Source organism: Microplitis mediator, chromosome 2 (genome assembly GCF_029852145.1).
Source record: "Microplitis mediator isolate UGA2020A chromosome 2, iyMicMedi2.1, whole genome shotgun sequence".
NCBI lineage: Eukaryota > Metazoa > Arthropoda > Insecta > Hymenoptera > Braconidae > Microplitis > Microplitis mediator.
The window spans coordinates 4,299,427-4,320,390 of NC_079970.1; the positions used below are offsets into that span (position 1 = coordinate 4,299,427).

The window sequence follows — 20,964 nt, forward strand, 5'->3', positions numbered from 1 at the left end:
AATTTTACGACTTCACAGAGCACAAAAATATCGATCTCTATTGCAATGTTGAAAATATCTCTATTCAACAAAATAATGTGTTGGAATATTTTTGAAATATTCATGTAAAAGCTCTTTTCAATACGTACCAATAACAAACAAACATAAAAAAAAAAAAAAATTGAACTAAAAAATAGTTAGTTGACTTGACAGAAAGTTTCTGATATTTATTCTGCGTTTGATTAAATTGAACAGGTAGCAAGTGATCGCATGTAAATGTTAATAAATATTGATTTTTTTTATGACTAATGTGTTTGCAGTCTGTCAATTAGAACAAAGACTGGCGGCAGTATCACATGCGCACAAGAATGTGGAAATATGTATTGTATGTGACAGTAGACAAAAAGATTATTAGAACGTGAATGAAAAGTCATGGATATAATGATCTGATCTTGAGTGAAAAAATTATTGTAGCATTACCCGCACTGTAATCAATTATATTGATATCTCTATTATTACCATGCAACAATACCTAGAGAAACGTGCGACCCGATTGAGTTTTCAGTCTGCTCAAGGATGCATTATGAAAAATTCCGCATTGGAAAAATGGAACCGTAGAAACAAAACGTCAAAAAAAGAATTGATGGGAAATAGACGAAAAAAATTAAAAAAAAAAAAAAAAGCAGAGTAGAAACGAGTAGAAAGAGCGAACGTACGTGTGTATCGAGCAATCATAAAAATTCGTTATGCATCGAGCGCTTGTCACAAATGGATGGCTTCCGTCTGTGATGCTCCTACTCCGTAGACTTTTATATGTATTTTTATTTTTATTTTTTTACTTCTATCTATCTCCATCATGTCTATTCGTCGCGATACTATCGACGACAAAATATTGCGAGTTACTATTGTGACACGACCCGGATCTATTGACAAAGATGGATTTATTTCCGCGAGCATAAGTGTTGTAAAGTTAAAAAAAAATCTAGATATAAATATAAATAAATTTACACCTTTTATTTTTTATTAAATTCCTTTACTGATAAATAAATTACAAGTTTCATCACTTCCTCAATTTATTACTCGTCATTAACTCTCTTCATATATGTATATTTATATCTATATAATTATATTACCGTCCAGATTTATTTATCTTTATTACACTCAAGAGATATGACGGCGATGAAAAACACTGGAATCCTGATTCCTGGCGCCATCACCCAAAAAAATTAATCCATCCGCGTCAGTAATAAATACCGCGCATTTATAAAAAAATTAAATTGTAAAAATAAAAATAAAATAAACAGGAGCCAGACCAAGAACAAGAAGCATCAAACAAAAAGTAATATTGAAGTTTATCCAGCAATTTCTTCTTTAACTGCTTCGTACACTATCTATATACATATGTGACCAGCAATTACGTGATTATCAACGTGCGTTGTAATTGTAAGATCCTCGGCCTTACACATTTCTTAAGTTATTTTTTTTGCTTTCTCTGCCTCCGTCTCGAGTCCTCTTTATCATCTTTACAACTTTGGAATTTATGGTAACTAAAAATTAAACAATAAACCTAGTCGATTAATTGTTTAAATTTAAATTGTTCCCCACACCCTGAAAAAAATAATAACTATTAGCATCTTGCGATAGGGAGTGAGTGTCATATTGTGTGTGATAATCACTATCGTGCTTATATATGAACCATTCACTTCTTGTAGAGTCATATTTTTTATTGCCGACAGTAATAATTACCATTTAGATAGTAGTAGGGGAGGGAGGGGCAATAGGGAGTACTTGAGAAAATACCAAGTTTTCGAGGACTCTAATACGCTAAGTATTTTTTTTTTAATGATATTCAAAGTAAATAGAAGAAATTTTCAGTTACCGTTGAAAAAAAAAAAATTTTCATTTCTGCGGGCAAAGTGGGGTACCCCCTAAAAAAGGTAAAAAAAAAAAATTTCTGAATTTTAAACGAATTTGATTAAGTTGAATTTTTTTGTTTATCATAAAACTAACGTCATTAATATTTTTCAACTGACAATTGATTTTTGAAAAAGTTTACCAAATAAAATTCAAAGTAACGCTTAATTATATTTACAGAAGTGATTTTGGAATGTTTAAAAACCATTTAAAATATAAAATTCTTTTTTATCAAATTTTGGGGGTACCCCGTTTTGCCTACCCTACCCCCTTTACCCCCCTCCCCTATCCCTACCAAAAAAATCCATATGGGAATGCAGCCTATTTCGGATAGATTTCCATATGGTTCCCTAAAGGAATCCAGCATAGATTTATATACTTGTATATAGACATGAAAATTTAGATACCCCGGCTGCCCTGTTATGACAAAAGGACGTATCTCGAGATACGCTGTTTTGTCGTAACAAAGCTAAAAAGGTTTATTTAGTGTCACTTAATAATAGGGTATCATCAAAATTTTACTAATTTAATTAATTATGCCAATAATATTGATCAAATGTGCGTATAAAAGAAATGAAAAAAAAACGTATCTTTTTTGCATTGGAAATCTAATTCTTCGAGTTAAAGCGTTTTGTCATAACAATTTCATCTATTTATCAAAATTAGCATTAGTTTCTTACGATATAAAAAAACGTATCTCGAGTTACATCGTTTTGTCATAACAGAAATTAATTTTTCTGTTAAATTGTACTCAAATTCTGTTAAAACTTTAAACGCTATTTTCTCGAAACTATAATTTTTGAGATACGTCGTTTTGTCATGACAGGGCAGCCGGATTCTGTGTGTACCCGAAGATCGAAACGTTTTTCGCGCAACGAAAATGAAAAAAATGTATGTAATTTGACTTCTTTAGAGTGACTTAAGGGGTAGTTCTGAGGGTTGGGGTGGCCTGCAATTTTCGGCCGACATACCAGCACCCATGCCAAACATTTCAGAAATCTAGATCCAGTTAATTTTACACTTTTCATTTTATTTTTTTATTTTTGTTCCGCGTAAAACATTCTGATCTCCAAGGACATCGGATTCTACAGAAATTACTTATATAGAAACCCAGATTTTTGTATAAATTTCTCAGAAAGAAATCCATGTCCATCCAAGTTCTAGATGGGAATCCAGGTACCCAGTTTCCTATGGGAATCTAGATACCTATGGTTCCTTACATGGATTCTTAAATAAATCTATACTTTGCTTTATAGATTCCTATGCAATCCCACATGGATTTTTTTGATAGAGATTTCTTATATCAGTCATCTTGATAGGAAAAGTCTCTGGAAAATCTATATGGAAACTTTCAGTATTCTGATGGAATTAGACCTAAATCCAGACATTTTCGAGACACTCAGCCAGATAAATAGATAGATTTACATGTCTAAAACTTTTCGATAGTACTAATTTCTTTTTGTTTTTTTTTTGTAAAAATTTGTAAACTTCGCCACCTGAGATATAAATGATTATCATCTCGGATAAGAAAGTTAACATAAAAAGATGAGAGCCTTTCAAATGTAAATATGAAAATCTTTAAGAAAGGTCTGAACTTTTTTCTCTATCTCACTCAAGTCCACGAGCGGTTCTATCCTTGTTGCACTTGCGCACTAAACGGTAACTCTGCCCACGTTTCACCCTTGAACAAACCAAAATTTTTGAAAAATAAAAACCTAGATTGCTAGATTATAGAGCAATGCACTGAGCCTCGTTCTTGACTTTGCGTCTAGACAAAAGCTCGGTCAAAAATGACTATAAACTCTCCTTTAGATAGGACTTATTATCAGTTTTTTTTCAGCGTTTAAGATTTATTTAATAACTTCAATTAGCATAAACTTCTGAGTACATGAATAGAGATTAATTAGTTTCATAAAAGTATGTAGTATTTATATATGTATGTATATTTTCAGTGATGTATCAGTATCATCAAGTGTCCGTGAATGGCTCCGTTCTCCGGCATTTGACGCCCGACAGTGGGAAGATGAAGAGCTTTTGTTGATGTTACAAACGATGTTCGTTGAGTTGGAGTTGCCACAGAAATTCAACATTCCCTTACCGACATTGAGAAATTTTCTCTATGAAGTTTACAATAATTACAATGAGGTGCCATTTCACAACTTCAGGCACTGCTTTTGTGTCGCGCAAATGGTAAAATCAATACTATTAATCTTAATCTACCGTCATTAGCATTAGCGTCCTCAGTAATAATAATAACAATAATCCATAAATAAATTTTTAAAAGAACATGATGAGCAATAAATTAAAATAATGTTAAGATAAAATAAAATGTGTGTGTTATTAACTATAGATGTACGCGATAGCATGGGCAGTGGATCTCCCCTCAAAGATTGGCCACCTCGAGGTCCTGATACTGATCGTTTCCTGCATTTGTCACGACCTCGACCATCCAGGATACAACAACATCTATCAGATAAATGCACGTACAGAGCTGGCGTTGCGTTACAATGATATCTCGCCGCTAGAGAATCACCACTGCTCAGTCGCATTCCGTGTCCTCGAAGCACCTGAGTGCAATATACTCGCGTCTCTTGACGCCACGACGTTTCGCACAGTACGGGAGGGTATTATAAGATGTATCCTCGCTACTGATATGGCCAGACACAACGAGATACTCGGGCAATTCACGGACGTTGTTCAGGAATTCGATTATCAAAACAGGGCGCACATTAACTTGGTAATATTATCGTGTCATTAAACTTTACTGGATGCGTTTTTTATTATTATTTGTTCCCGGGTCAAAAATAAAACTTGATTCAGGCTCGCTTCACTTTATTTACTTTTGAAGCTATCGATTTGCCGACGATTTTTCGATAAGATCTCGACTTTTTCAACTTAAATTAAATTTATTACAACTTTTTGAACTTTTTTCATCTTAGTTTCAACTTATTCGTCTTTACTTCGAGCACAATAGTCATTCACCTTATTTTTGACTTGCTAAATCAAAATTAATATATAAAAATTATTTCACCCCACACGAAAAAATATATATGTGACATATATGTTATTTATATATTTTTTTGTATGGGACCTTAAACGCAAAAAAATGAATTATAAAAATTAGTAATTGATAACTAAAAATTTAGAATCTGGTCACAATTTAATATCATTTCAATCAGTAATTTCATGGTTTTATAAAATAAATTATAATAATCTTAATATAAATATTGAAATTTAAAATTTATATGTAAATAAATCATGTTACAAGTAATAGAAATTACTGTTTGGTAGAAAAAAAAAATGAAATTATAATAATTTAACGTTTCAGCTTCAACATTCGATGTTTGGAACATTAAAGTTTATAGTAAAAAAGCAAAAAATCATTCAGTATGATACATAAAATTTTCAATGTCGAACAATTGATTTTATGTACAACGGTATATAATTATTACTTTCTTGAAATTGTCAAAAAGTATATCTTGAGCGCATCAGTTTTTATAATTTGAAACAATAAAATTTTACCTGTGTTTGTAAGCTTTTAATGTATGTGAAAGAATTAACCTAAAGTATTACTGATGATTTCAAACCATAAAATTTAAAGACTAAGAGTGACCATTTTTTTTCATATCTATATATTTTAGATAATCATCCTTTCAATATTATATTATTTATGAATTACCATCTTCGATGCAGGTTTATGGTTCAAACATTAAAAATGAATTGAAAATCTGAATAAAATTTATCATTTATTTTTTTGAGTGTAGTTTCGACTTTTTCGTCTTAAAATTTAAGTCGAATAAGTCTAAACCAAGTCAATTTCGAGTTGATTTAAACTTTTTCGTCTTAAATCGTGACTAAGTAAGCCAGTTAAGTCTAAACCAAGGCGAAAACTTAATGTATTTTATATCTCCGTAAAATAGTCGTTTGTCTTGTAAAAAACGGCTCCAAATTTCGACTTGGTAAACCAAGTCTAAATCAAGTTTTATTTTTGACCCGGGTTTGTTTATTTTTTTTTATGGCGCGATGGGTTTTATTTATAAATGAAATTATCGATTTCAGTTATCAATGATATTAATAAAAGTCGCGGACATTAGTAACGAGGCAAGGCCAATGGATGTGGCAGAGCCCTGGCTCGATCGATTGCTACAAGAGTTCTTTAAACAATCAGACGCAGAGAAACTCGAGGGACTGCCAGTAACACCATTTATGGATCGCGACAAAGTCACTAAACCATCCTCACAATGCAGCTTTATTGGACTTGTTCTTCTTCCACTCTTTGAAGTTCTTGGTGATCTATTTCCTGAACTTCAGGTATTATATATTATCTAACTCTTTATTTTATAAAATATCTATCGTTAAATCACTATTTTTTTTCTTTGTAAACTTTTTTTTAAACATTAAATAGTTTTGTCAAAAAAAAAATTTAATTCGTGCCAAGGAACAAAATCGACCAGGGGGTAATTTGGGCCATCTAAAATTTCTTGAAAAAATTTGAAAGTCTAAGACAAATATTTTTAAACTCTGAGGAGATTTACTTTACCGCGCTTTGAATTTTTCATGGCATACATATTTGGGGTCTAAAAAAATAACAACTAGGGACAGAAGCGAGGAACTTTCTGAGCTCGACCAGAAGTTTCTAGTTATAAAAAAGTTGGCGCGACCAATTCGAAATTAAAAATAAAAATTTTTTTAATCATAATAAAGTTGTGATTGTGCTTTTGAATAAAAATTTTTAATTGACATGCCATCAGCTTTTTTTATCCTTTATTTCATCGCGAATGCATAAAAAAAAATTTTTTAGTTTTATCGCAATAAAAAAAATTAATTTATTATTTAAAAAAGTCTCTTGAAGTTTATAAATAATTAATTTATTATTAAAAGAGTTTTTGAAAGATAATTGCTTCTAGATTCTGTTTAAAAAGTAGCAGTCTCTTTGATCCATATTAATTTATCAAGTACATAAATTTATTAAGAAAATATCCCGTCTTTTTCAGGAGCTAATCGTGTCACCGGTAAAATATGCTCTGGACTACTACCGGCGTCTTAATGAAGCTGCCAAAGATGAGCGGCATCACCGTAAAAGTATCGTCGACCTCGGCGAGTCAACGATGTCCTCATCTCACACCGGATCGTCCAGCGTAATAAAGTCGACTTCCTCTCACAGCATGCGGTCTAAGCGATCCGCAGGTACGATAAGATCGCGCTCCCGTTCAATCGAAGACGAAGCGGACAACCAGATGCTCGAAGAGTTAGAAAATATCGAGAGCTCGGATCCGGAGACTGCCACTGAGGTGGAAATAAGCGAAAAAACACTAAAGTTCAAAATATCAACCGAGGGGAACGTCGCGCCTTCCTCGACAGGTCGTAAAAGTTATCCCGGAAGTAGGAAGGGCAGTAGGGACAAATCCTCACTGGATTATCACAACCACGATCTAGCAAAAGCCGTGAGGGATCACGAACGCGAGCGTAGAAAGAGCCGCGGCGAGAATCTCAGCAGCGATATGAGTTCCCCAGTAAGCGCCAGATCAGGCGAAGACACGAGAATACTCGAGGAGTTTGAAAGGGATGAAATATTGTGTATTGAGGCGCGTAATAATAAAGATGACAGTAAATTGTCTGAAGAAAATGGTAACGGTTTTGTTGAGAGTAGCATTTTAGAAAAATATAATAAATCTAATAAACGTATGAGCATTGACGTCGACGATAACAATACTAGTTGTAGTAGTAGTGGTAGAATAAATCGTAAAGAATTAGTTGTAATGACAGATGCTAATTTACGTTGCTGTTGTGATGACAAATCATCTTCGTCAAATAATCATCACAAGTCACTTTTGTCAAGACTGCGTAATCTAACAGATCGTCTGAGTATTAGCTTTGACTCTAAGGATCCACCAATAACTAAGTCCAAGCATCATCATCATCATGTTGTAACTAAAACACTTAGCAAAAGTAACTCTGTTGTTAGCGGTAGTGTTGGTGTTAGTAGCTGTGCTGGTGGTGGCTCTTCAAATAGTAGTTCTATATTAATTTGTAAACGTTGTAATTTGACTAAAAGCACCAAAGACTCGAGTAATAGCGGTGGAGGTGGAGGTGGAAGTAGTGGTAGTACTGTTGTTGCACTTACGAGTATGGACAAGCGGGCGATGACGCTTCCGAAGACACGTAAATCTCATGATGGGAGAACTAAAAGCTGGAGAATGGTGTTTACTAAAGAAAAAAGACCCTCTGCGTCTTTAGAAGTCCTTCCGGCTCATGACAGCAGCTGTGATAGCTCGATTGTTAAACACAAAAGAAATCTTTCAAATCCAGAAGGGAAAATGTCGATTACCAAATCCACTGTAAAGGACATTAAGGAGCAAAAGAAATTAAACTTTAGTGAGATTAATGTCAGAACGGGAGCTGTGACAAAGTCAAAGCCCGACATTGTTGTCCATCCCGGCAGTTCCTCTATTGTCGATGAGGATATTGATAAAGTTGAGATACGCAGAAGCTCCGCGAGTATGGAGGACATATCCAAAATAACCAAACAGAATGAAGTGGCGATTCTGGGATCGTTGGAGGATAAAAAGTCTGAGGAGATGCAGCACACAGGGAGCCTTGACTCGATGCTCTACAAAGAGTGCGCCAAGACCACCAAGAAGGCTTTCGTATTCGCGTCGCCATCTAGCACCAAGAAATCTTCCCCCAGTCTCTTCTCGAGATTCAAGTCGGGCATGAGTATCGACGGCACTAGAAGCAACAGCGGGTCCCTCAACGAGAACTCGAACCAGCAGTCGCCCAGCTGGATCTCGTCTCTGACCGCGAGCTTTCGCCCTAAACGACACGGTGACATTGCGGGTCCAACGTCACATCAGTTACACTCCCCAACTCACGAAGAGGTCAAGTGATACGTAGTTCCGCTCGATGGAAACAAAACCGCGAGGTTACAGAATTTCACTGAGTGGTGGTCCCAGCACTCGTCCTGCTGCACCGGTCAAATTTAAAAACTTTATTATTCATCCTCTCCATTAATGTCTCTCCTTCTCTCATCGCGGCATCAAAGTGTCCTCTATTATTTTTATTTATTAAACCGACGGTAAATTTACGGGTAGAAGCAAATATCATTGGAATGCTTCCATTATTTTATTGTTTTGCTATTCCAAATATTTTATTAATCAAAATTATTCAAGACAAGTCTTCTCTCTCTCTCTCTCTCTCTCTCTCTTCTTTTTTTCAGTACCAGTGGCTTTAATTTAAAACACTTTGACTAAACGACATTTTGTTTTATTTTTAAATGGAAAATTAAATTTTCACTGGAGTATTTAATCGCGGGCTATTTAAATAAAGAGTATAAATTTTATTAAACGTAAGCAAAGAAAAAATAAATAAATATTATTTATTGAAAATATATATAACCCATCAGTAGCTGATTTACTCTTCAGTAAAATAAATATGATAATATAAATATGTACTGAATAATTATTTTACTATTTTTTCTTTGGGAATATCTAAAAAAAAAAAAAAAAAAATTGTCTTGTGTAACTATTGGAGTAAATGTTTAAAATTAGGAATCGCGAATGCGAGATGTTAGTGCTGTAGATTTTATTTATTGTTTACCGTAGTCCGATCTTACATGATCGTCATTATAAATATTAAAATATTATTATTTAAGTTTTAAAAAAATCCAAATCGCCATAAAAAAAAACGTATATAATAAAAATAATAATAATAATAACATCCATTATCTCAATGTATCGAGTAAAGCAGTAGCTAGATAGGCAAACAGATAATTAATAAAAAATATATAAATATAAATATACTCTAATAATAATAATAAAAAAAACAAAAAACAAAAAAAAATTAAATGTGTGCTTCTCAATCGCAGTATTGTTTACTGAATTTAAAAAATGATGACGGTGCAATGTGTAACAAAAAAAAATAATAATAATTATAATTATAATAAATTTATCTTGAGCACGTTTGTTTAAATGAACTAATTGTAACTATTATTGTAATTATCATTATTTTATTCCATGTAAATGTTTTTATGTATAGTTGGTTAATCAAAAGTAAAAATGCGTAAAGAGAAGATATATATTAAACATAAATAATCAAATATGTTAATTCAAAATGATCCTGAAAATAACAGATAATTTTCGGATTTTTTTTTTTCAACGAACCGATGACAAAAAAAAAAAAAAAACTAAAAATATGCACATGTAGGAAATTTAAAAAAGCAGAGGTGGAATTTTTTCAAATATTTTTTCTTTCTAATTTGTAGCTTTTAAAAAAATCCAAAAATTATCAGACATCGGGTAACTTCAGTATCAATAAAAATGATCCTGAAATTAGAAGATAATTTTTGGATTTTTTTTTTCAACGAACCGATGACAAAAAAAAAAAAATAAAAATATGCACATGTAGAAAATTTTAAAAACCATAGGTGCAATTTTTTCAAGATTTTTTTTTTCTGTAATTTGTAGCTTTTAAAAAAATCTAAAAATTATCAGACATCAAGTAACTTCAGTATCATTAAACAATGATCCTGAAATTATCAGACAATTGATAATTTTCGGATTTTTTTATCAACAAATGAATGACAAAAAAAAAAAACTAAAAATATGCACATGTAGGAAATTTAAAAAATCGTAGGTGGAATTTTTTCAAATATTTTTTTTTGTAATTTGTAGCTTTTAAAAAAATCCAAAAATTATTAGACATCGGCTAACTTCAGTATCATTAAAAAATGATTCTGAAATTAGCAGATACTTTTTGGATTTTTTTTGCAACGAATCGATGACAAAAAAAAAATAGGCACATGTAGAAAATTTAAAAAACCATAGGTGCAATTTTCCAAATATTTTTTTTCTGTAATTTGTAGCTTTTAAAAAAATCCAAAAATTATCAGACATCGGGTAACTTCAGTATCATTAATAAAAATGACCTATATTGTCTTTTCGATAAGTATTTAGTGTTAAAAAAAAATTTATTTTACTTTTATTTAATTATTATTACTTTAATCATAATTAATATTAATTTTATTATTATTATTATTTAAATGTTTTTATAAATTAAGTTGTAAATTTATTATTTTTAAAATAATAAGCAAAGAAACATTTATTATTATTATTATTATTTTAAAATAAATAATTATTATCACAATTTGATTTTTAGATGTTTATATTTTTATACTCCATCAGTGTTTCTCTACGGCGATATTTAAACGCATGTATTGTTCAACTCTAGTCTTATTGTTTATTACTACTACATATTATTATTATTAATAATTATTTGTCAATAAAATCCCATGTATTGGGCATTTTTTAAATTTAAATAAACAGTTAATTTGCCGATTTTTCATTTATATTTTTTGTTACCACTGCATATTAATTTACATAATTTAAAAAAATTAGTAATTTAATAGAATAAAAATAAATAAATATCAAACTTGACGACCAATTTTTTCAATTTACTTTAAAACAAACAAAGTAACATATGCATATTAACTTTACTAACCGGGCCTAGACCAAATCACTCGTTAATTATATAGATGAATAATAATTGTATTTATTAATTAAATATATAACGAGTGAGGATCTAAAGTAACTAAACTATACAATAACAAACTATTTATAATAACACTAATAACACTATCTGTGCCTGATCTATCTCTCATTATTTATTTATCTTCCTCTTCAATTAAATTTAAACTGGTACTAAATTATTATTTATAATAATATATAGATAAATAAATAAATAAGTAAATAACAAGCCAATTAAATAATCTATTTACATAATTACTAAAAGTGTAATATTGCCAAGTAAATGATCTGCATTGTAATGTAAAAATAATAAAATACTAAAATCTTTACCGAGTAATTAAAAAAAAATTTATGACGAGTATTTACTTTTTTTTTTATTTCTAAGGAACAAAAATTAAAAAACATAATTATTGTTTTGAATTTAATATAAAAATTAAATAAATTAAGATTACAATTAAATATGTAAATAATTGTAGTCTAGACTCGTTATTAACGAGCGGGATATCAATAATTATTTATTAATCAATTTAAATATATTATTATTCGTGAATATTTGAAGGTAATATATAATAAATATATATATAAATGATAATGATTAAGTAAAATATATTATTAATTATTATAATTATAAAATATTAATAAAAAACAAACGCACTAATGCCATTGGATATGAATATTAACTTATTATCATTATTATTATTATTCATTTTATAATTATTATTATTATTACTATTATTATTATTAATATTATTAATTTCATATTAATGATTGAGAGGTTGTAGGATCAAAATAACAACTCAAGATTGTTTATTATTTCGCGACATTTCGTGTCTTTATTGACACTTCTTCAGGCGTTCTACAGAGAAATACAAACATATATGATTATATATGGACTCATATATAATTATATATAATTATACAAAATCATTTTTTATCGGGATCTTATCGGGAAGTGTTAAATATATTGATTTTAATACTAAAATCACCTCAACTAAGTTCCCGCCAATTAAGCATTCCAACATCTCACTCTCCTATCACGTAAATTTAAGTTAATTTTAATTTAAATATTTAAGTGACTTTTTTAAACTACCTATTATCATATGGATTTAATAAATCCATTAAATCTTACACAGTAATCAGAAATCATTTAATTCTTAATATAACATAGCATAATATGTGCTCTCGATGTAGTCAAATCTTATATTAATTACTTGTCGTATTTCATTTGTATAAAAATTACAGTAAGTTACAGTTCGATGGTAAATTCTATACAGCATTTTAGAATGGGCTTATAAAATTACAAGACAACAGTAGTTGATGATAATGTTGTAAAATAATAAAAAAATATAATAAAAACCCAAACCCTGAAGAAGTTTCGATGAAGACACGAAACGTCGCGAAATAATAACCAATCTTGTGTTGTTAATTTGATCCTACAACCTTTCAATCAATAATATAATATTTATCTAAGGATCTTACTCTACATAATGTATTATTAATTTTATTATTATTATTATTATTATTATTATTAAGTAATTAAACAATTGGTTAGCTCGCTGGCGAGCGACAATTATTAAATATTAATTATTAAGAAATAATTATCATAATTAATTGAAAGGTTAACAGTAAAACATTTAAATTATCAATTAATTGATAATTAAATTTATTATAAATAAATGTGGTAATGAAATATTTATTAATATTATCAATGTATAAAATTAATTATATAATATATGAATATATAATTAAATTGTTTGTGTTTTACATGCAGTAATTTACGTGTCCATGACCGAATAAATACCTTTGTTTTTTTTTTAATTAATTTAATTTAATATTTAAATTAAAGAATTGATCAATTTTTTTTGTAGGATCAACAAAAATTTTGCGTCATGTAAAATAAAAAAAAGTTAGAAGGGTCGGTACTGATGTTGATGTAGAAAGTATGTAGTGTTTGATATGTGTACATGGAGAAGCATAATTGCAAGTAAATAATTAAATATGCTAAAAGGTATCTAAGATATCGCTTGGGTTGATATGCAAATTAGATCCAAAATATCTGCCGTGTAGTGAGGGAGATGTTTACCGGCGAATAGAGATAATATTTATGAGTTACTCAGCCGTTATTAATTTAATAAAGTTACTTCAGCTCATTCAATTTTCATTATTAAATCATCGGCTAGGACAGAAATTAATTATATTTTGATGTAATTTAATTATACCCTGAGAAAATTAAATAGGAATTACTATCTAGTTATGGTAAAATTTTTTACCATCAATCCGATAGTAGTGAATACTATCAGATGATTGTATAAATCATCTAGATTGTATGTACCTGAAAATCGGAACGTTTTTCGTGAAACGCAAATAAAAAACAAAGTGAAGAGCAAAAAATGTATTCAATCTAGATTTCTGAAATGTTTCGCATAGACGTGAGTCTGTCAGCTGAAAATTGCTGCCACCCCCAATTATTCCTTAAGCTGTCAAATTACAGAAGTTTTTTCATTTTCGTTGCACGAAAAACGTTCCGATCTTCAGGTACGTTAGATTGTAACAATCACCATATCGACGTTCTAATTAGCAAATTGTCTAACTACATTTTAAAAAATCCTCCATTTATGCGAAAAAAAGTAATTAAAAATTTTTTATTTCATGTAAAAACCAATTCCGTATCTAGTATAGGGTAAGAGCACCAGAACCCAGCCCCGAACCAGTAACCAGCCACCTCATGTTAAATTATATCTATATATATTTTGAGCCAATGTTAAAGTATATGACCGGCTGGCTACTACTTAGGGGCTGGGTACTGGTGCTCTTACCCTATATATAATATTTTAGTCTAGGTTATTCAAATAATATTTTTTCGTACTATTACTATCTAACAATTGCACAGAATTACCTACTAAAAAATATTAAGTTCGACAATTAGAACGTCGATATGGTGAATGTTACAATCTAGATGATTTATACAATCATCTAGATAGTATTCACTACTATCGGATTGATGGTAAAAAATTTTACCATAACTAGATAGTAATACCTATTATTTAATTTTCTCAGTGTAGTTATGGCGACAATAATACGACGTGGATTAGAATTATGCTTTTTTTTTACTTGTGTCAGCTTAATAGAGTTGAGTTGTTAAGCTTATTAGTTTCTGAAATTTATGATTTAGTTATTGTATTTTTTTGACGTTCAAAAATACACCGCCGTCAGCTACTGAAAATAAAGATTTCGGACTCAGTCGCATGGGTATTGGAGTTTTTTTACATGGAGTAAATTCATATTTTGGTAGTAATTTTAGCAGACCCAGTTTTACTTGAAGCAATCCAATGCGCATGCCTAGAATCAAATTAGTTATTTTTTTTGAACAGCACAAAATATTTTATGACATAAATTACCTATGCAATTATGTGGACCTTCTCCAAAAGGTAAGTAAGTACATGGTTTAATTGTTTTTTTATTGGTCTCTGAAAAGCGCTCAGGATCGTATTTTTCAGGATTAGGGAAGTACTCAGGATCGTACTGCAAACCACTCACGGGTATCATGATTGGTGTCCCCTTTTCTAGAACGAGATTGGAATCGGGAATTTTGTAGTTGTCGTTGGCTACGCGATCTAATACGGGTAGAGTAGGATACTTCCGCAGTGTTTCGGAGATAACCATATCCAGATAAGGCAAGCTTGTCGCCTAAAATTATTTGCACACATTTTGATAACCATTCGATGACTGATAAAATAAAAATCACATACCAAATCATAAGTGACTTTTCCATCTGTCTCTTCAAGTCCCTTCATGATTTCAGCGCGCAATCGATCCTGAATTTCTGGCTGTAGTGCGATTTCATACAACGTGAAGCTCAATGCTGATGAAGAAGTTTCGAAACCAGCGTTGAAAAATACGACAGCTTGAGCTAACAAATTATCGCCATCAAAATCTTTGGCAGAAAAATTATAATCAATGTTAATTAACGCACTGTCTTAGGTAAATGATCATTTCAATTTTAATTTATCGGAAAATAACCAAATTTATTATTGAATACTTCAGTTTTGTTGTTTCGCAATTCGATCAACAAATCAATCAAATCCCCTCTCTTGACACCCAAGCGCTCTCTTTCTTTGATAACTTCCCACAATGTGGTGCGCAGAAATTTAGCACTGTCATCTGGTACGAGCTTGAGCCCCAGAGATGTAACTAATTGTGGTGCAAAAAATAGCGATGTGATTTCAAAATTACGCCATAATCCAGGCTGAAACATTTTTCGTCCTTTTTCTCGGAATTCCGACTTCGAATCATGGAGACAATTTGCTCGAATACCAAATGCCGTTGATGCAATCAACTCCGTAGTTAATCTTGCACATAATTCTTTCAATTCCAACTGGTTTCCACTGCCTATAACATTTCAAATTATCAAAACTTAAAAAAGTATACACCTTATAAGTAATTACCTTCTAACTCGAGTGACTCCATGAGCGTAATCAAATCGTCACCAACAGCATCCATCAATTCAAACATCTTCTTCAGTCTTCCCGAAGTATAAATCGGCGTAAGTTTAGATCTCACAAGTTTCCACAGAGGATTTTTAATCATAAATAAATTAGCGTCACCAAGACGGTCATGAGGACTTGCGCTAACGAATCTGTTGTTAAAGTAATTGAAATCTTTTACGAGTATTTTCTTAATCAGTAAAGGATCGCGTACTAACAGAAACGGTCTGTCAAAAACATAAAAACCCATGTACGGTAAACCAACGCTCCAGTTATACATGTCCTTTAACCAGTCACCACCACTTTTTTTAGCCGACAAACAGTCGCCGAAATTTCCAATAAACGCAGTGGGTTCTATTTCGGCCACTCCACGTTTCTTCCAGTACTTAAATTTTCGTGTCATAAATAAATATGCAAACACTATAAATCCAAATACTAAAATAAAAATGTCCAGAACCCAGTATTTTGTGATCACTGCCATTTTTCACAATATAATTGTTATAATTAACTCCAAAAATGAACGATTAATTCAAAAATTCTAATAGAATATTTTTAATATAAACTTAAATATTTAATACTCGATTATATATAGCACTTTAATTAATTATTTATTTGGGAATAACTCATTATCTATCTAATTATTTTTAATTAAACATATAACAGTATCGTACAAATATTTGACTTTTTAACTGGAGCAAAATGGGTACTCGTGACGTCATAAAAAATTTTACGAGTAGCGGTAAAATTAGTATATTACACACCTAGGGCAGTAAAGTAAGAAATGTCTTAGATTACATGTAATTGCATTGGCCGAGCCCGCAAACATGTGATCTGAGGTTCTCTTGTTTACTGCTCTAGGTGTGTAATATACTATTTCTTCTCGGCGGAGGCGAATAACGGCATCGTTTCGTGCAGCGGGTCGAAAGTTGACGGTTTCCGCTTGGAGGGGAAGAAAAAATTGATTGATCTTACATCAATTAAATTTTACCACTATTCGTAAAGAATTTTATGACGTCACGTATATCGGTTTTGCACCCGTTATAATGTCAAATATTTGTACGACACTGTTATGTGTCTGGTTAAAAGTAATTATTTTTTCCCAAATAAATAATTAATTAAAGTGCTTAAAAATTATATGAAAAAACCGAAAAATTCTAAATAAAAAAATACATCGAGCCTACTTTTTTTTTTTATATTCTTGTATTTTTTTATAATAATTTATTAAATATAAATACGAGTAGCACCATGGTGGCATGATTTATTCTATGAAAATTGGTTTTATTGTTCATTTGATTTTTTTAGAATTTTCAAATATAATTTTCTATTTTTTAAATAGCTATTTCATTTATTTTTGATAACAAAAATTTAGTACAGTTGCCCAGCCATAATGCAGCGCCACAAACACGGGATTTATAGTGGGAGAAATCTATTTGGATTGACGTTAAAATTATATTTTTTATCGGTGACTGACTCTAACTTCCTAGACATTAAATTCCCTAATAAAAATTCCCACCAATAAAGTTACCGTCTAATAAAATGTCATAAAAAAGAAGAAAACTAAATTATGTTTAAAATATTCAGTTTATTAATGCGGGAAATTTTTGTCTGCGAAATTTCAACGATGGGAAAATTGATTGAGCTGTCGGAGGTGAAAAAACGGTTTCAATAACACAGTGAACAATGTAAATGTTTATTGATATCCAATAAATATATTGTCACTTCGTGGCTGAGACAACTAAAGTCCCACTCGTCAAAAATCTTTTTGTTTATCCAACACTAGACATTTTATTATTTACATAATTATTTAAATAACCGACAAGTATTTTATTGCCACAAAAAATCTGATGTTGACGTATAAAAAATTGTTTACTATCCGTATGTTGACGGAAAATTTTGTTGTAGCGTTTATGATAAGAGATTTTTTATTTGCCATGTTTATGTCTTGCAAATTACATCAATTACTCAAGACAGTGACTGTGCAAATGATTAATTTACTTTACTGTATTCAAATCTTGAGGATGAATCATTAGACTTGCGTGTGATTAATAGTATTAGAATAAATTAAAGTAATAACTGAATGACGGGGATAAGAGTGATATTTTTTTCAGTTAGGGTCAGTTGAATAGTTTTGAATAATAAATTTTATTAATTTTAAGAAGTGACAATTGAGATATCAAATTTTATTAACTTTTAAAAATACACCGCCTTGAGATACTGTAAATAAAGATTTTGGATTCAGTTGCATGGGTATTGAAGTTTTTTCACATGGAGTAAATTCATATTTCGGTAGTAATTTTAGCAGACCGAGTTTTACTTGGAGTAATCCAATGCGCATGCCTAGAATCAAATTAATAATTATTTTTGATGAGCACAAAATATTTCATGACATAAATTACCTATGCAATTATGTGGACCTTCTCCAAAAGGTAAGTAAGTACTTGGTTTAATTGTTTGTTTATTGGTCTCTGAAAAGCGCTCGGGATCGTATTTTTCAGGATTAGGAAAGTACTCAGGATCATACTGCAAACCACTCACGGGTATCATGACTGGTGTCCCCTTTTCTATAACGAGATTTGAATTGGGAATTTTGTAGTTGTCGTTGGCCACGCGATCTAATACGGGTAGAGTAGGATACTTCCGCAGTGTTTCGGAGATAACCATATCCAGATAAGGCAAGCTTGTCGCCTAAAATTATTTGCACACATTTTGATAACCATTCGATGACTGATAAAATAAAAATCACATACCAAATCATAAGTGACTTTTCCATCTGTCTCTTCAAGTCCCTTCATGATTTCGGCGCGCAATCGATCCTGAATTTCTGGCTGCAGTGCGATTTCATACAACGTGAAGCTCAATGCTGATGAAGAAGTTTCGAAACCAGCGTTGAAAAATACGATAGCTTGAGCCAACAAATTATCGCCATCAAAATCTTTAGCAGAAAAATTATAATCAATGTTAATTAACACCGTCAAAGGCAAATAATCATTTCAATTTTAATTTATCGGAAAATTACCAAATTCATTATTGAATACTTCAGTTTTGTTGTTCCGCAATTCGATCAACAAATCAATCAAATCCCCTCTCTTAACACCCAGTCGCTCTCTTTCATTGATAACATCCCACAACGTGGTGCGCAAAAATTTAGCGCTCTCATCTACAACGAATTTGAGCCCAAAAGGTGTCGCTAATTGTGGTGCAAAAAATAGTGACGTGATTTCAAAATTACGCCACAGTGAAGGCTCAAATATTTTCCGCCCTTTTTCTCGAAATTCTGCTTCCGGATTATTAAGACAATTTGCTCTAACACCAAACGCTGTTGTTGCAATCATGTCTGTCGTAAATCTTGCACATAATTCTTTCAGTTCCAACTTTTTTCCACTGCCTATAACATTTCAAATTAGTCAAACCTGAAAAAGTATGTAATTTATAAGTAATTACCTTCCAATTCGAGTGACTCCATGAGCGTAATCAAATCGTCACCAACAGCATCCATCAATTCAAACATTTTCTTCAGTCTTCCCGAAGTATAAATCGGCGTAAGTTTAGATCTCACAAGTTTCCACTGTGGATTTTTAATCAAAAATAAATTTGCGTCACCGATACGGTCATGAGGACTTGCACTAACGAATCTGTTGTTAAAGTAATTGAAATCTTTTACGAGTATTTTCTTAATCAGTGAAGGATCGCGTACTAACAGAAACGGTCTGTCAAAAACATAAAAACCCATGTACGGTAAACCAACGCTCCAGTTATACATGCCCTTTAACCATTCACCAGCACTTTTTTTAGCCGTCAAACAGTCGCCGAAATTTCCAATAAACGCAGTGGGTTCTATTTCGACCACTCCACGTTTTTTCCAGTACTTGAATTTTCGTGTCATATATAAATATGCAACCAATATAAATCCAAATACTAAAATCAAACTGTCCAGAACCCAGTATTTTGTGATCACTGCCATTTTTCACAGTATAATTATTGTAATTAACAACAAAAATAAACAATTAATTCAAAAATCTCAATAGAATACTAATAATTCCGATTTTAATCGTTTATACTCAATGAGTTTTCTCTAACGTTTTTCTCCATTGACTGAAACTATTGTGAAAGAGATCAATTGCTATCAGTGTTCAATAGTACTAAGTATATTTATCTTTTAGATGCAGAGTGTAACTGGCGTCTTCTTATATACTCTTTTTTCCGATGAGTTTATCGCGTGTAAGGAAAAAAATAATTAAGTAAACAGCAATTATTAAATCATTTTTAATTTATCTAAATACTGATACGCAATATCATTGCAAGGTCAGTCTCATTATATCTACGATTCAATATTCTGTATGCACGTGCGATATTATCAATTAAATTAATTAATAATTGGTACTTTTCTCAGATTAATTAATAAAAAATAATCAAAAGAGCGCGTATTTTTATCATTATTTTCAAGGTCAGCAATTTCGATTACCCAATTCAGTTGCCCCAATTTTTTCAGCTCGTGTTCTAGTTAATCTCGTTATTTTTTAATTTCTCTCAATGATTTTTCAGTTTCGTTATCTTGCCCTGATAGCAAAAATCTCTTGTCAGAGAGATTATGTCGGACACTTGCAGTTAGTTGCATTCAAATCGTGGCAATAGATGACACCAATTTACCATCAACTTGGCTATTAGGGAAGGAATCTTCCCTGATAGCCACACTTTTGCTTAGCAACCCTGATAGCCAAGTTGGAGAGAAACTGACGTGAAACTACAGCCGCAACTGGACACCACGTTGCCCGCAGAAGTTGATACTTCCAAAGTTGATCGACACTTTCTGAGAAAGTTGGTGGCAAAAGTTAGAAATTCAATAAGTTGACGGTAAATTGCCTCTTATTTTCTCAATAAACCTGCATTCCAGTTGCGGCTCCATACTGACGTCAACTTTCTCAGAAAGTGGTGGTAACTTGTAGCCAAAAGTTGCAAATGGTAAAGTTGTCGACAGCTTGTCGTCAAGTTGGTCGCAAACTAATGAATACCAACTTTTGTACGAGAAACCCTGGTTATCAGGGAAGTTCTGCAGTGAAACGTTTTTG

The 20,964-nt window shown here is 31.3% G+C and overlaps 3 protein-coding genes across 6 annotated transcripts in view; 1 reads left to right on the plus strand and 2 right to left on the minus strand.

Annotated features, from left to right (window-relative positions):
• Positions 1-9,703, plus strand: part of LOC130663945 (uncharacterized) — a 97,464-nt gene extending 87,761 nt beyond the window's left edge. For all 4 annotated transcript variants that reach the window (XM_057463533.1, XM_057463530.1, XM_057463529.1 and 1 more), the window contains 4 exons: positions 3,846-4,083; positions 4,244-4,630; positions 5,953-6,204; positions 6,888-9,703. In XM_057463533.1, the coding sequence (XP_057319516.1) occupies positions 3,846-4,083; positions 4,244-4,630; positions 5,953-6,204; positions 6,888-8,780 (2,770 nt within the window). In that variant the 3' untranslated portion in view covers positions 8,781-9,703. The remainder of the gene's footprint in view (positions 1-3,845; positions 4,084-4,243; positions 4,631-5,952; positions 6,205-6,887) is intronic.
• A 4,868-nt stretch (positions 9,704-14,571) lies between these two features.
• Positions 14,572-16,379, minus strand: LOC130663949 (cytochrome P450 6k1-like). The gene is made up of 5 exons (XM_057463537.1): positions 15,860-16,379; positions 15,435-15,803; positions 15,164-15,348; positions 14,813-15,101; positions 14,572-14,753 (listed from the first exon to the last, which is right to left on the minus strand). Exons 1-5 carry the CDS (start codon positions 16,377-16,379, stop codon positions 14,587-14,589), a joined length of 1,530 nt encoding a protein of 509 aa, XP_057319520.1. The 3' UTR covers positions 14,572-14,586.
• Positions 16,380-18,021: 1,642 nt separating this feature from the next.
• LOC130663946 (cytochrome P450 6k1-like) lies at positions 18,022-20,058 on the minus strand. Its single transcript, XM_057463534.1, has 5 exons — positions 19,340-20,058; positions 18,915-19,283; positions 18,646-18,830; positions 18,295-18,583; positions 18,022-18,235 (listed from the first exon to the last, which is right to left on the minus strand). The coding sequence occupies exons 1-5, from the start codon at positions 19,857-19,859 to the stop codon at positions 18,072-18,074; spliced, it is 1,527 nt and encodes a 508-aa protein (XP_057319517.1). The 5' UTR covers positions 19,860-20,058; the 3' UTR covers positions 18,022-18,071.
• Between the last annotated feature and the right edge of the window lie 906 nt (positions 20,059-20,964).